General features: G+C 39.3%; 1 protein-coding gene across 2 annotated transcripts in view; it reads left to right on the top strand.

The window, feature by feature from the left end:
• Positions 1-12,450, top strand: part of MAGI3 (membrane associated guanylate kinase, WW and PDZ domain containing 3) — a 283,654-nt gene extending 271,204 nt beyond the window's left edge. Inside the window, exons 18-22 of one of the 2 annotated variants that reach the window (XM_032249724.1) lie at positions 282-408; positions 980-1,123; positions 9,080-9,218; positions 10,084-10,174; positions 10,747-11,970. In XM_032249724.1, the coding sequence (XP_032105615.1) occupies positions 282-408; positions 980-1,123; positions 9,080-9,218; positions 10,084-10,133 (460 nt within the window). In that variant the 3' untranslated portion in view covers positions 10,134-10,174; positions 10,747-11,970. Of the gene's footprint in view, positions 1-281; positions 409-979; positions 1,124-9,079; positions 9,219-10,083; positions 10,175-10,746 lie in introns of both variants that reach the window. The other variant, XM_032249723.1, reaches the window with a different exon arrangement.
• Positions 12,451-13,296: the final 846 nt, after the last annotated feature.

The following is a 13,296-nucleotide window of genomic DNA, read 5'->3' as shown; positions in this document are numbered from 1 at the left end:
TGCCCTCTGGTGTAGTTATTTGATTGCAGTTTTCTTTGATATAAACTACTCTGAGATGTCCTTAAGAAAATTGGGGATGTTGACAGACTACAAGCTATGTTGGCATTAATGATGGGGTTTCTCCTAGTACCTCTCTGATTTTAGATATAGTCTGTCTTCATAGTGGTTTGTCAGAGGGAAAATGGCAAAGTTGAGCTTTTAAAAGAAAACAAATTAATCTGCCTTTAGACTGTTTTTCATTTTCTCAGTTCAGAGAGTGACTTGATTTCTCTGTCTTGTAGAAGTGCCCTAGAAGGTGAAATTGGAAAAGATGTCTCCACTTCCTACAGACATTCTTGGTCAGACCACAAGCACCTTGCACAGCCTGACACTGCAGTAATCTCAGTTGTAGGCACTCGGCACAATCAGGTAAACAAACATCCCCCAGATGTGGAGTGATATTTTGAGTTGCCATGTCACTGGCATTGTTGAATTTTTATTGCAAATCAATTCAGATAAATTTGTTTCCAAGACTAATAATTCTCGAAGACCTGCCATGTGTTTGGCATTCTGCTGGCATCCATGAGAGAATGTCAGGAGTGAAAGAAAAGTTTCCCCTAGGGCAGGAGAACTCTGAACCCTTGGTTAAGTACTTAGAATAGTATTTTAGATGATCAAATTAGGGTTTTTTTGTTTGTTATTTGTTTTTCAGAAAAATTAGTCAAACTCTACTTAAAGGATACACTTTCCAGAATTCTGTTCTCTGATTGTCCCATTGCACATTGACCAACTAGAGAAGACATGTAACCTTCAGATTAATTTACACTGCATTTATAAAAATTAAGTAGCCCTTCCACCAAAATTTACATTCCTTCTTTACAATATGGAAATGCACATTGAGAGGATAAATCATTTCTCCCAGCTATAGAAGTAGTCTTTCTTCAAAATGTAAATAGACAATCCATGAGAACTTGCTTTTCTTATACTTCTTTCTCTCTAGAGCCTTGGTTGTTACCCAGTAGAGCTGGAGAGAGGCCCCCGGGGCTTTGGATTCAGCCTCCGAGGGGGGAAGGAGTACAACATGGGGCTATTCATCCTTCGTCTTGCTGAAGATGGTCCTGCCATCAAAGATGGCAGAATTCATGTGAGTTGGCTTCTGTCTGTAACCTTAGGTTCCAGCTCTAGACTGGAAACTTCAAAAGATATTAATAGTCGATATAAAGGGAATGCAGAAACCTCTTAAATCTAAAAAGCAGGATTTGTCTTCACTGAAACCTAAAAAAGGCAAATGCTTGTCATTTTGCTTTTCTAACATCCTGCTGATTTCATTTCTTCTCTTTAGTCTGCTAGACCGTATTGCAGTTATGCTACTTTTGGCTTCTTGACCTTAGTCAATAAGAAAATTCATTTCTTATTCACATAGTCAATAAATAATACATACTTTTCATCTTAATAAGAGTCTTGAGAAAGCAAGGATCAACTAGAATCTTTAACTGTTTTCAGGGAACAGTAGGCCAAGGATTTTTTCCCCCATTTTAGCTACCCGGAGCAGTAACTAGAGGCTGAAAAGCATGGCTCTCAACATTTATTATTGTTTCAAGGACTAGAATTCACATCAGTAGTATTCCATCATAGATATTCTCAACTCATTCAATTAGAAGGGCAGATGATCCTGGTAATTATTAGATGGTATATTCTAGTAATTATTAGAAAAGATGCTTCTCGGTGATTGCAGTTTTGAATTTTTCATTTCACTCCCATTACTCATTTCATAAACACATACTGAGTGTTTGCATTCCCCAAAGCCTTATGTCTGCTACTGAATGAGTTGGGAGAGTGATCCAAAATAAGATATTATCCCTCCTCAGAATGACCAGACACATGCACAAGTTCAAAGGGGTGAAGAGAAAAGATTTCACAGAATAGGTGGCGTTGACAGGTGCATAGGATTTCAATAGGGAGAGATTGAGGAGAGAAAACATTCCAGGCTGAATAAATGAGCAATGGGGCAAAATGAAGAAAGTATAAGTCATGTACAGGGAACTTCAAATGGTTGAATTTACATAGATTTTATTTAGGAAATACATAGAGGAATAGAGGAAATGAGAATATCAAAGCAGATGGGTCACAGGCATAAAGATCCTAGACAGTGGGAAGCCACGGGAGGCTTTTCAGCCAGGAATTTCCCCTCAGAGCAATCTGCTGATAGAAATCTGTTAGTGGTGTGCAGGATGAAGGGAATCAAGGTAGGTGTAATTTATGCATGAAGTGGTAGTGGTGGGAGTATAACTTGAATGGTGACATTTTGAATGGAAGATAAGAGGTGCCTGTGAATTCAACTGTCAGTGAAGAAAGGACCAGACTAGGTGACCAACAAGTATCCTTAAATGAGGGATGAAGGAAAAGGAAGAGTAAAGGATGACTCAGAAGCCTTGCCCCATCTGTATTACAAAAACCGTTAGGGAGACCAAGGGGAGAAAGGATATGGTAAAGACTGATGATGTAGTAAGTTTGAGTCATGTTGAGGTGAAGGGAACAGCTGGTAGAACAGGTGTAAATGTTTAGCAGGCAATTACTACTAGTGGTAGAAGCCCAGATTGCCACATTACTGAGAAGTGATGATTGAAATCTTTGTGGTAAATACAATCACTAAAAAAGAATATTTAGAGAGTAGTGAGCCAAGGGCAGAACTGAGCAAGGCATGTAATGACTAGAGAAGATAAAGAAAAAGGGAAGGCGGAGCGTGCAGAGCCACAGAGCCAAAGCTGCAAAGTGTTCATGACAAAGAGCAGCTGATGGCCAAATGCTGTTACTATAGCTCATCAAGAACTGCTGGATCTACTTTCTCATGCAGTTTCATACAGTGACGAGAACGTGGGCTTGGAAATCAGACAGGGCAAGACTTGAACTCGTTCTGCCACCTTCTAGCTGTGTACCCCTACGTAACTTCTCTGAACCTGAGTTTCCTCATCTGCAAAATCCAGAATCATATGTAAAATACACAGTCCAAGTACTTCTTAAAGTCTTTTTTTTTTTTGAGACGGAGTTTCGCTCTTGTTACCCAGGCTGGAGTGCAATGGCGCGATCTCGGCTCACCGCAACCTCCGCCTCCTGGGTTCAGGCAATTCTCCTGCCTCAGCCTCCTTAGCAGCTGGGATTACAGGCACGCGCCACCATGCCCAGCTAATTTTTTGTAGTTTTAGTAGAGACGGGGTTTCACCATGTTGACCAGGATGGTCTCGATCTCTTGACCTCGTGATCCACCCGCCTCTGCCTCCCAAAGTGCTGGGATTACAGGCGTGAGCCACTGCGCCCGGCTTCTTAAAGTCTTAATAAGAACTTCTCGAGACACTGTTTACAGAGGATGGCATATTTATTCCTGGTTTTCTTGGTCCTTTCCCCTCCCCTCCTGTCTTCTGTCTCTCTCTTTTCTCTCTCTCTCTCTCTCTCTCTCTCTCTCTCTCTCTCTCTCTCTCTCTCACACACACACACACACACACACAACCTATTCAGTTAGTTTACATCTGTGTTTTTAACTCTTCCTTTGTATATATCGTCACAAAATCCAATTAAATGATAAATTAGGATATGTTTTAAATGTTGGTTCCAAATATAATCTTCAGATCCACTAATCTCAGTAAACAAAAGGCAAACAGGCCTTAAAGCAGACAAAGTCTAGTTCTAAACATGTAATTCTTAGCCAGGAGTGGTGGCACATGCTTGTAATCCCAGCTACTTAGGAGGCTGAGGTAGGAGGTCACTTGAGCCTAGGAGTTCAAGACCAGTCTGAGCAATACAACAAAACGTCCTCAATTAAAAAACAACATAACATGCTTTATGAATGAGCAGAAACTTTAGAATTTAATGATGAAATCAGCTTTTAAGATTAAACTCTAAAAAAAAAAAGCAAATAAGCAATTAACTCTTAGGCCCCAGTGTGTTCTAACCTGTAAGAAAATGTCAGCTTTTCAGAGAAGTCACTTTTGGGGCTATTAAATTATCAAAATCTTGACTTGATAAAGCTCGTGAGGGCTTTGCATATAACTAGTGCTCAATAAAATGTTACTGATGTCCAAATGATAAGAGTTTATCTCCAGCTGACACTCTCACCATGGAGCCACCTGAATGCCTCTTTCTACCTCCCCGGCTTGCCTCTCCTCCTCTCCCTTTATTAAGTTGACAGCTGTACTTTGTGTCCTATACTTTTATTCCATGTCTCCAGCATATAGTGCCTTGACCGTTCATATCAGGTGCCCCATAGATACTTGTTGAAAGAGTAAAATGGATGGATGATAACTCTAGATAGTGAGAGAATTATTGTTTTTTAATTTTTTTTTTTGAGATGGAGTCTCACTGTGTCACCCAGGCTGGAGTGCAGTGGCACAATCTCAGCTCACCACAACCTCTGCCTCCCGGATTCAAGCGATTCTCCTGCCTCAGCCTCCTGAGTAGCTGGGATTATAGGCACACGGCACCACACCCGGCTAATTTTTGTATTTTTCATAGAGATGGGGTTTCACCATGTCGGTCAGGCTGGTCTCGAACTCCTGACCTCGCGATCCATCTGCCTTGGCCTCCCAAAGTGCTGGGATTACAGACATGAGCCACCGCGCCCGGCCTGTTTTTTTAATTTCTAAGATTAGTTCTCAGCACTTACTATTGGGTGAACAGGACTGGGGATATATGAAGTAATTAGCAGAAAACTTAGTAGTGTCATTAAGAAAACAGGAAAATGTTAACTTGTAACAGATGGAAGGGTATTGAGAGTCATTGAGAGGTTCTTCCTTTCAATCTGGTTAAGATTTAGAGAGGAGGGAGAAAAAAAAAAGTGTTCCGAGATGAGGAAGTGAGAAATAGCTGAATGGAAAAAATTCATATTAGGAAATAGTATCAAACTTAAATATTTAACATAGAACAGAATCAGATTTAGAAAATATTAAGAGTTTACTGTCTTTGAGGCAACGTGCATTTCCCATACAACATGTGTTCTTACTTATATTAATTACTCTGAGGTAGGTGACATTATCCTCACTTACAGATTTAAAACTGAGGCTCAAGGAGACTTAGTCACTTGCATAGATCACTCAGCCTGTGAAGGCCAGTGTGACCCAGGTGTGACCCTGGTCCTTTGTCCTTGAAGCTCGGTCCATGTGCTTTCTGCTTTGTCAGGTCTTGGCTTGTGTCCAGTTTGGATGGATTTCATTGAGAGGCAGATAGTTCCTTAACAGGTTGTAAGATAATGTAAGCCATGTGACAGAAATATTATTTTGTAATTTTAATACATTTGTAGTGGATGTTGTTTTTAAAACAAGACTGCCTAAAAAGATAATGATTTGTTTAAAAAAGGGAACATTCTTTTTCTCTGTTCTTCCTACTTCTTTTCTTTTGGTTCTGTTTCATTTTTTTCCCTCCCTTTCATTTGTCTTTCCTTTCTCTTCTTTGTCCCCATATTATATGTTATTATTATTATTATTACTTTGAGAGGGAGTCTTGCTCTGTTGCCCAGGCTGGAGTACAATGGCATGATCTTGGCTCACTGCAACCTCTGCCTCCCAAGTAGCTAGAATTACAGGTGCCCACCACCACGCCCAGCTAATTTTTGTATTTTAGTAGAGATGGGTTTCACTATGTAGGTCAAGCTGGTCTCGAACTCCTGACTTCAGATAATCCACCCACCTCGGCCTCCCAAAGTGCTGGGATTACAGGCATGAGCCACCGTGCCTGGCCTAATTATTTTTCAATAATACAAAACTGAACTTGAATCTTCTGTTTATCAAAAGAAGCTTTCTCCCATTTATTTTTTATGATTTTAAAGTGACTTAAAATTTTAAAAAGATGTTTACTGGGTGGATTTTTTTATCTGTGGTTTTGTGTAGGTCTCTGCAGAACTTCTCCCACTTTGAGGGCCTAACAGTAAATCTTAAAGCAATGGCTCCCCGCCTTTCTCCCAAATTCAGTTTTAAAGTTAAACAAAAATGACACCTGGTGGCAAGTCTGTTCAATTACAAGTTTTATTTCCAGTTTATTGCAGTAAAATAAAAAGTATTACAGTTTTGGAGAGCTTAAGCTAAAGAATGTGATTGAAATAAACTATAACCTCAAACATGTTTTACAAGATAAACCCAAAGCAGGGTCTAAATACTATCTACTTTTTCCTTTATCAGCAGGCTTATATATCTAGTGCTTATTACCTATATCGCCTCATGAAAATGATTCTTCTTCCGTCAGTTATCAAGGGAAATCTAAGTATTGGCTTTTGTTTCACTTACCTATTCTGGATAATAAGGGGTTTTTAAATTATTCTCCATCCTATTGTCTTACTTTGGTTGGTTTTGTTAAGGTGTTTTCATTTTACATATTAAATCCATCAATCTTGTTTCTGATCTCCTCCATTTTTTCAAGAGTAAGCCTCCCTTGTTTAAAAGAAGTATGCAACAAGACCCTTAGTCTATTTCATAGTTGACTTGAATATTTTTGCATTGTGCAAAAAATTCAGTCTACAGTTAAATGTTCATAATGATACACTTTAAAATAGCTTGAAAACTAGTATTGGTACTTTCTGTATAATCATGTTTTATCTTAAGTCCTTCCAGAACCCCAGAAAGTAGGTACTAATATTATCCTCATTTAACAGATGAGAAAAATGAGACCACAACGCTAGAAAAAGGTAGAGCACAGGATGTGAACCACGGCCTCCTGGCCACTTGTGCCATGCTGTATGTGTAGAAAGAGCTGGTCCACTGACCTTTGTCAAATAGAGTCCTTCTGTTTTGTTACTTCTGGATTGGTTTATTATTTTTATTCTTTAGTTACCTTATAGCTAGCTTCAACTCAGAGGAACTTCTGGATTGTTTCAGTAAGCTCTTACAAATATTTGAATATTTGCTTTTTGGAATTTCAGTAATATGCCATTGTTTAATGTTTCTGTTTTGAAGTCAGTATCCTTCATTTACATGTCACCCTGAAATAGATTTTTTTCAACTTTTATTATAAGTTCAGGGGTACATGTACAGGTTTATTACACAGGTATATTGTGTGATGCTGAGGCTTGGAGGATGAGTGAGTTCATCTTCCATCTCCCCGGTAGTGGGCATAGTACCCAATAGGCAGGTTTTAGCCCCTGAGCCTCTCCTTCCTCCCTCATCTTGTATTCCCCAGTGTCTGTTCTCATCTTTGTGTCCCTGTGTACTCAGTGTTTAGCTCCCACTTATAAGTCAGAAATGTGGTATTTGGTTTTGTTTCTGCATTAGTTTGCTTAGAATAATGGCCTCCAGCTCCAACCATGTTGATGCAAAAGGGACATGATTTTGCTCTTTTTATGGCTGCATAGTATTCTATGGTGTATATGTATCTTTTTTTTTCTTTCTTTCATTTTTTTTGAGACAGAGTCTTACTCTCTTGCCCCCGTGATCTTCCCTCCCCCCAAAATGCTGGGATTCCAGGCGTGAGCCACTGAGCCTAGCCACATTTTCTTTATCCAATCCAGAATTCATGAACACATATTTACGTGAAATAGATTTAAAATCAGTACCATCATTATCTTTAATTAGGTCCATTGCAAAGTTATACTTGACTTTTCCATATTTCCCTTTTTCTTTTAAAATAATTCAGAAAATCCAGACGTGGTGGCTCAACTGTAATCCCAGCACTTTGGGAGGCCGAGATGAGTACATCATCAGGTCAGGAGTTCAAGACCAGCCTGGCCAACATGGTGAAACCCCATCTCTACCAAAAATACAAAAATTAGCCAGGTGTAGTGGTGTGCGCCTATGGTCCCAGCTACTCTGGAGGCTGAGGCAGGAGAATTGCTTGAACCCTGGAGGCAGAGGTTGCAGTGAGCCAAAATGGTGCCACTGCACTCCAGCCTGGATGACAGAGCAAGACTCCATCTCAAAAAAATATATAAGTAAATAGACATTTCTAGTACATCACAATAGTACTGAGATATATCTTACTCTGATCCGTAGTTTTATGTTTATTTTCTTGAGAAATTATTTTACACTGTCACTAACTTTATGCCAGTTACTGGTTTTAAATAAATGCTCATATTAATCTATTCTTCAAGCTTTAAGAAATTTAATCTTATTCAAATGCCTCATGTATGTACAGGACATGGTGGCGGTTCAAAGGAATACACAGTTTTCCCTGGAGGCCAGGAAAGGCTTCAAAGATAAAGAGCCCTCTGCCCAGGTTTAGGAGATACATTTAAGATTCAGCTCAAGTTTGAAAGTACCCTCCACATTTAGACATAGCTCTGTAGTATCATTTGGATTGTGAAGTGTCTAATGTGTACCCAGTGCTTTCACGTGAGAGTTGATGAAAAGACAGATGGCAGCAACAGGAAGAGACAGTGTCCAGGTTTACTCACTCATAAAAAGCCCACATAGGAAGTACCAGGTTTACTTCTAAAAATCCTACACAGGAAAGTTTCATATGGCTAGTAAAGATCTCGGCATCTTCAAATCAAGAATCAAATTTTAGAATTTCATTAACATTCTAAATTTGATTTCTATAAATTTATAAATTTTTGATTTCTATAAATTTAGAAAATTATGAATTTGATTCTTGATTTCTTTTTTGAGATGGAGTCTCACTCTTGTTACCCAGGCTGGAGTGCAATGGCGTGACCTCAGCTCATTGCAACCTCCGCCTCCTGGGTTCAAGTAATTCTCCTGCCTCAGCCTCCCAAGTAGCTGGGACTACAGGCGTGCACCACCATGCCCAGCTGATTTTTGTATTTTAGTAGAGATGGGCTTTCACCATGTTGGCCAGGGTGGTCTCAATCTCTTGACTTTGTGATCCACCTGCCTCAGCCTCCCAAAGTGCTGGGATCACAGGCGTGAGCCACTGCGTCTGGCCCGACTCTTGATTTGAAGATACCCCAATCTTAGTTACTAGCCACATAAAACTTTCCTGTGTAGGATTTTTTGAGTAAAACTGGACACTGTCTCTTCCTGTTGCTGCCATCTGTCCTCTCATCAACTCTTGCATGGCAGCACTGGGTACACATTAGATATTTTACAAATGAAAGAATCACTTAGCAAGTTTGATTTACGAAGGATGCACAGTTTCATGTTGTTCCTGTAAATGTTCTGTCTAGGTTGGGGACCAGATTGTTGAAATCAATGGGGAACCTACACAAGGAATCACACATACTCGAGCCATTGAGCTCATTCAGGCTGGTGGAAATAAAGTTCTTCTTCTGCTGAGGCCAGGAACTGGCTTGATACCTGACCATGGTAAGTAAAGTAGCCCACTGGTAGCTGAAAAGTTGTATTTTAGGGAGGGGGCAGAAGAAAAGGAATATCTATTTGGAGAGGATGGATATTTTACTAGTTAATTCAGAGATGAACCCTAGAACCATCAAAAGCTAGTTACATAGCAAAACAAGTGACTTTGTCAAGTAGAAATTTTGTTGGAATGGAATATATTTTAAATTCAATCAGAAAAAAAATATAGTAGTTTTCATAGAGAAATGTGCCTGTAGAAAAAAAAAATCAAGTGTATTAGAGGCAAATGATTTACATGTCATTAAAAAAACATTTTAAATCTCTTCAAAACATCCCAGATTTTCCCTTACTTGGCTAATTACACATTACCAACAAATATTTTTATTTCTGTAAAGCATGATAGGTTTATACTGTAAGGAGTAAGGAGCCTGAAAACTTAAGGCTTTTCTGGTGACTCGGCAAAAACAAGTTGCTCTCACCCTACCTGCAGACAGGGAGCTGGACCCGAGACCTTGTCTGTCCCGTATTAACGTTAAACTTCCTGGGTTTCCACTGCATGTTCTGAAATACCATGGTATTTGAAAGTCACTATTATTTGAGTGCACTATTCTAGAAATAAAGGCAGTACCACACCCACGCAGTAACTGCCTCATCTAGCTCCCCACCCCCAGCCCTACCCCACCCCATCCCACCGCTTTTGAGGGATGAGTGTAGACATAATCTCCTACAGTACCCTTCCAGCTTATGATTCTCTGGCTGTATTATCTTCCACCATCTGCTTGTAAATCATACGTTCCCAGTGACATCTTTGCTAACTGCACTGATTTTTTTTTTTTTTTCACATAGTCCTAGGCTTTTTCTCTTCCCTCTTCAGGTTTGGCTCCTTCCGGTCTGTGCTCCTACGTGAAACCCGAGCAACATTAAGGCTTTCAGGGCTTTTCTTGGTCTTTCCTTAAAAAGACTTGGTAAATTTGCATGTCTTGTAAATCACTTCCTTCTTTTGTTTTCTTTTAAATTAAAAATGATGCTGTTAAGTACATCTATTTCTATCTTCTGCACTTTTCAGTCTCCTTTTGACATTAAATTTGACAGCTTAATGCAAGAGAACTATTTACAAATGCCCATGAGCCTCATTCTGGTTACCACAGTTTGGTTTCCTTTATTAGTGATTTTGCCATATCCTAAACTATATCCATTAATAATAATTGGTGAGCTTCTTGGACCAGGTAATTTGGTTCAACTTTGTAACTTGTAAGTTCTGACGGGGCTTTACTAATAATAGAGAATTTACAGATCATATCTCACTAATTATATGTAATTGGAAAAAATATCTATATAAACAACCTATCCTTCATGTATGAACAGATGTCTATACACGTCTGCCTTTATAGAGATATGTTGTAAACATATAGACTGTATAAAACACTCATAAGCTTTTCAAGCAGTCAGTACAATTCAGATGGCTGTCAAAGTTCAAAACGTATTGTTCCTATTTATAATTCTAAAATTTAATGTTCCATTCAAATCACTTTTTTAGGTGATTGGGATATTAATAATCCTTTATCTTCAAATGTGATTTATGATGAACAGTCACCATTACCCCCATCTTCACACTCTGCTTCCATATTTGAAGAGTCTCACGTGCCAGTAACTGAAGAATCCTTAATGAGAGTTCAGATATGTAAAAAGGGAGAAGAATTTAAGGACATTGTGCCTGAAAGGAAAAGCACTTTAAATGAAAATCAGCCTGAGATAAAGCATCAGTCTCTGCTCCAGAAAAATGTGAGTAAGAGGGATCCACCCAGCAATCATGGGCACAGTAACAAGAAAAATCTATTAGAAGTAGAAAATGGTGTTACCCAAAGAGGTAGATCAGTTAGTCCCAAAAAGCCAGCCAATCAGCATTCAGAGGAACATTTGGATAAGATTCCTAGTCCTCTAAAAAATGACCCCAAAAGAAGACCCAGAGATCAATCCCTCAGCCCCAGCAAGGGGGAAAATAAAAGTTGTCAGGTCAGCAGCACCAGGGCAGGTTCTGGACAAGATCAGTGCAGAAAAAGCAGAGGTCGGTCTGCCAGCCCGAAGAAGCAGCAAAAAATTGAAGGAAGCAAAGATCCATCAAATGCTGAGGCCAAACTATTAGAGGGTAAGTGTCGAAGAATAGCAGGCCATGCAGGCGATAATGCTGAGGAGATCCCAGATGGGAAGGAAAAGTCAGGCGTCATCAGGATAGATGCAAAGCAGAATCAGTTGGAAAAAAGCAGAACAAGGTCTCCAGAGAAAAAAACCAAAAGGATGGTTGAGAAGCCTCTTCAATCCAGAAAGACGAGTAACACTACAAGTAAAGTAGAATCTGAAAATGAAAAAGGAAAGAAAGTAACCATAGGAGAAACAAGTTCTACTAATGATAAAATTGGAGAAAATGTCCAGATATCAGAAAAGAGGCTGAAGCAAGAACCTAAAGAGAAGATAGTTTCAAACAAAATAGAAGATCACAAAGGGAAAGAACTAGAGGCAGCTGACAAAAACAGAGAGACTGGAAGATTCAAACCTGAAAGTAGTTCTCCAGGTAGGAAAGCACCGATAACGCCAGGGCCCTGGAAGGTGCCGAGTGGAAATAAAGTCGCAGGCACTGCTGGTATGGCTGAGAAACGGCAGTAACCTTTAGTATAAAACAAAGAAACACAAGTTGTAATCTTTTCTTACAGCAGCATTTTTCCAGGAAAAAAAAAAAGCCTTTTTCTTTTCAGATATTCTGAAACAGATAAGTACATGTTAATGTGAGCATCAAGTTACCTAGGCTGCATGAAAGGCCTTAGAATTGCTAAGAACCAACTGTCCCCTTGGCTGGCTGCCCTCCCTTGCACTCAGGAAGGAGCTGCATCCACATGCTCATCTGACCCGCCCTGCTCAGGCTGCCCAGCTCGTCTTCATGAGTGTCTGAACAAATGTTGATATTAACAATGTGGTCACAACTCACTTTGTATTTGTGCCAAGTTATCTACTGTATCATGTCTGTTTTTATCCTTCTCGTTCAGCTATTTCCACAGTAAAGAAAAAGTTAGGTTTGGCTTGGAAGTTGATGTTCTCAATAGCATGTTGCATGTTTACAGAGAGAAATATTTGAGTCCTCGCAGAAGAAGAGACTGTCAACTCACCGTTAAAGATAGCACTTGTCTCTTCCAACAGCTGCTGATGATGTCCCAGTTTAAAAATAAACCCCCCAAACATCACTACTTTACAGAAAAAAAATGCAGTCCAATACTGATGCTTTCTTATGGCTTTTTATTTTAATTTGGCTGGATACGTTGTTTCAAGTAAGTGTTAAAGATATTACTTACAACTGAATGTTTGAAATGAGAAAGTAAGCAATAGAGTCCATCTCCTGCTGTGTTATCCAACATTGATGTGTAGTTGCAGCATCTCAGGTCACCCTTTTTATCATTTGTTATTTCATTATGAAACCATAAAGAAGCATGTGGAAAATAGTGTTTATTGCTCTTTGAAGAAAAACCACCAACTATTTCTGGATATTTTGGCTTTACCTACTACTAAAGTCATTAGTCTTTAATATTTAATGCATATTTGCAAATGAAATGTATAGATCATGTGAGGGACTTAATCACGAAACCAGTTTCACAGTCCGGGTACCAGCTCTTCTGCTAGCAGGTGCACAAGCTTGGGTGTTTAGAACAACCTATGCACGGTCTTACCCAGCAAGTAAGGACAAATGTGTAGACAGTACTTACTGGATCTTATTTAACTTCTAGCTATATTAACTTTCTTATTTAAAAACAAGAAAGGGAGACTAAACATCTGATTAGCTTGTACACATTTTCAGACTTCTTTTAAAAAGTCTAGTTAAACATGTTTCTTAGAAGTTGGAGACTGTTAACTTCCATAAAATAGATCAGGTTTTTCAGTTCCCTGAAGCAGCATTCAGTAGCATCTATAAATAAAGGCACCCTCTGAAAATAAAAAACTCTTTTATGGAGTGTGTAAACACACTTGTTCTGTCACCCTGGGTTCATCTTGTTGTGAAGCACATTATGTCCAGGTCCTTCCCTCTGGGAGTCTGACTGTGAAA

Source organism: Sapajus apella, unplaced genomic scaffold (genome assembly GCF_009761245.1).
Source record: "Sapajus apella isolate SASKATOON/1434 unplaced genomic scaffold, GSC_monkey_1.0 scaffold69, whole genome shotgun sequence".
Classification (NCBI taxonomy): Eukaryota; Metazoa; Chordata; class Mammalia; order Primates; family Cebidae; genus Sapajus; species Sapajus apella.
This window is presented reverse-complemented; position numbering and strand designations above follow the sequence as displayed.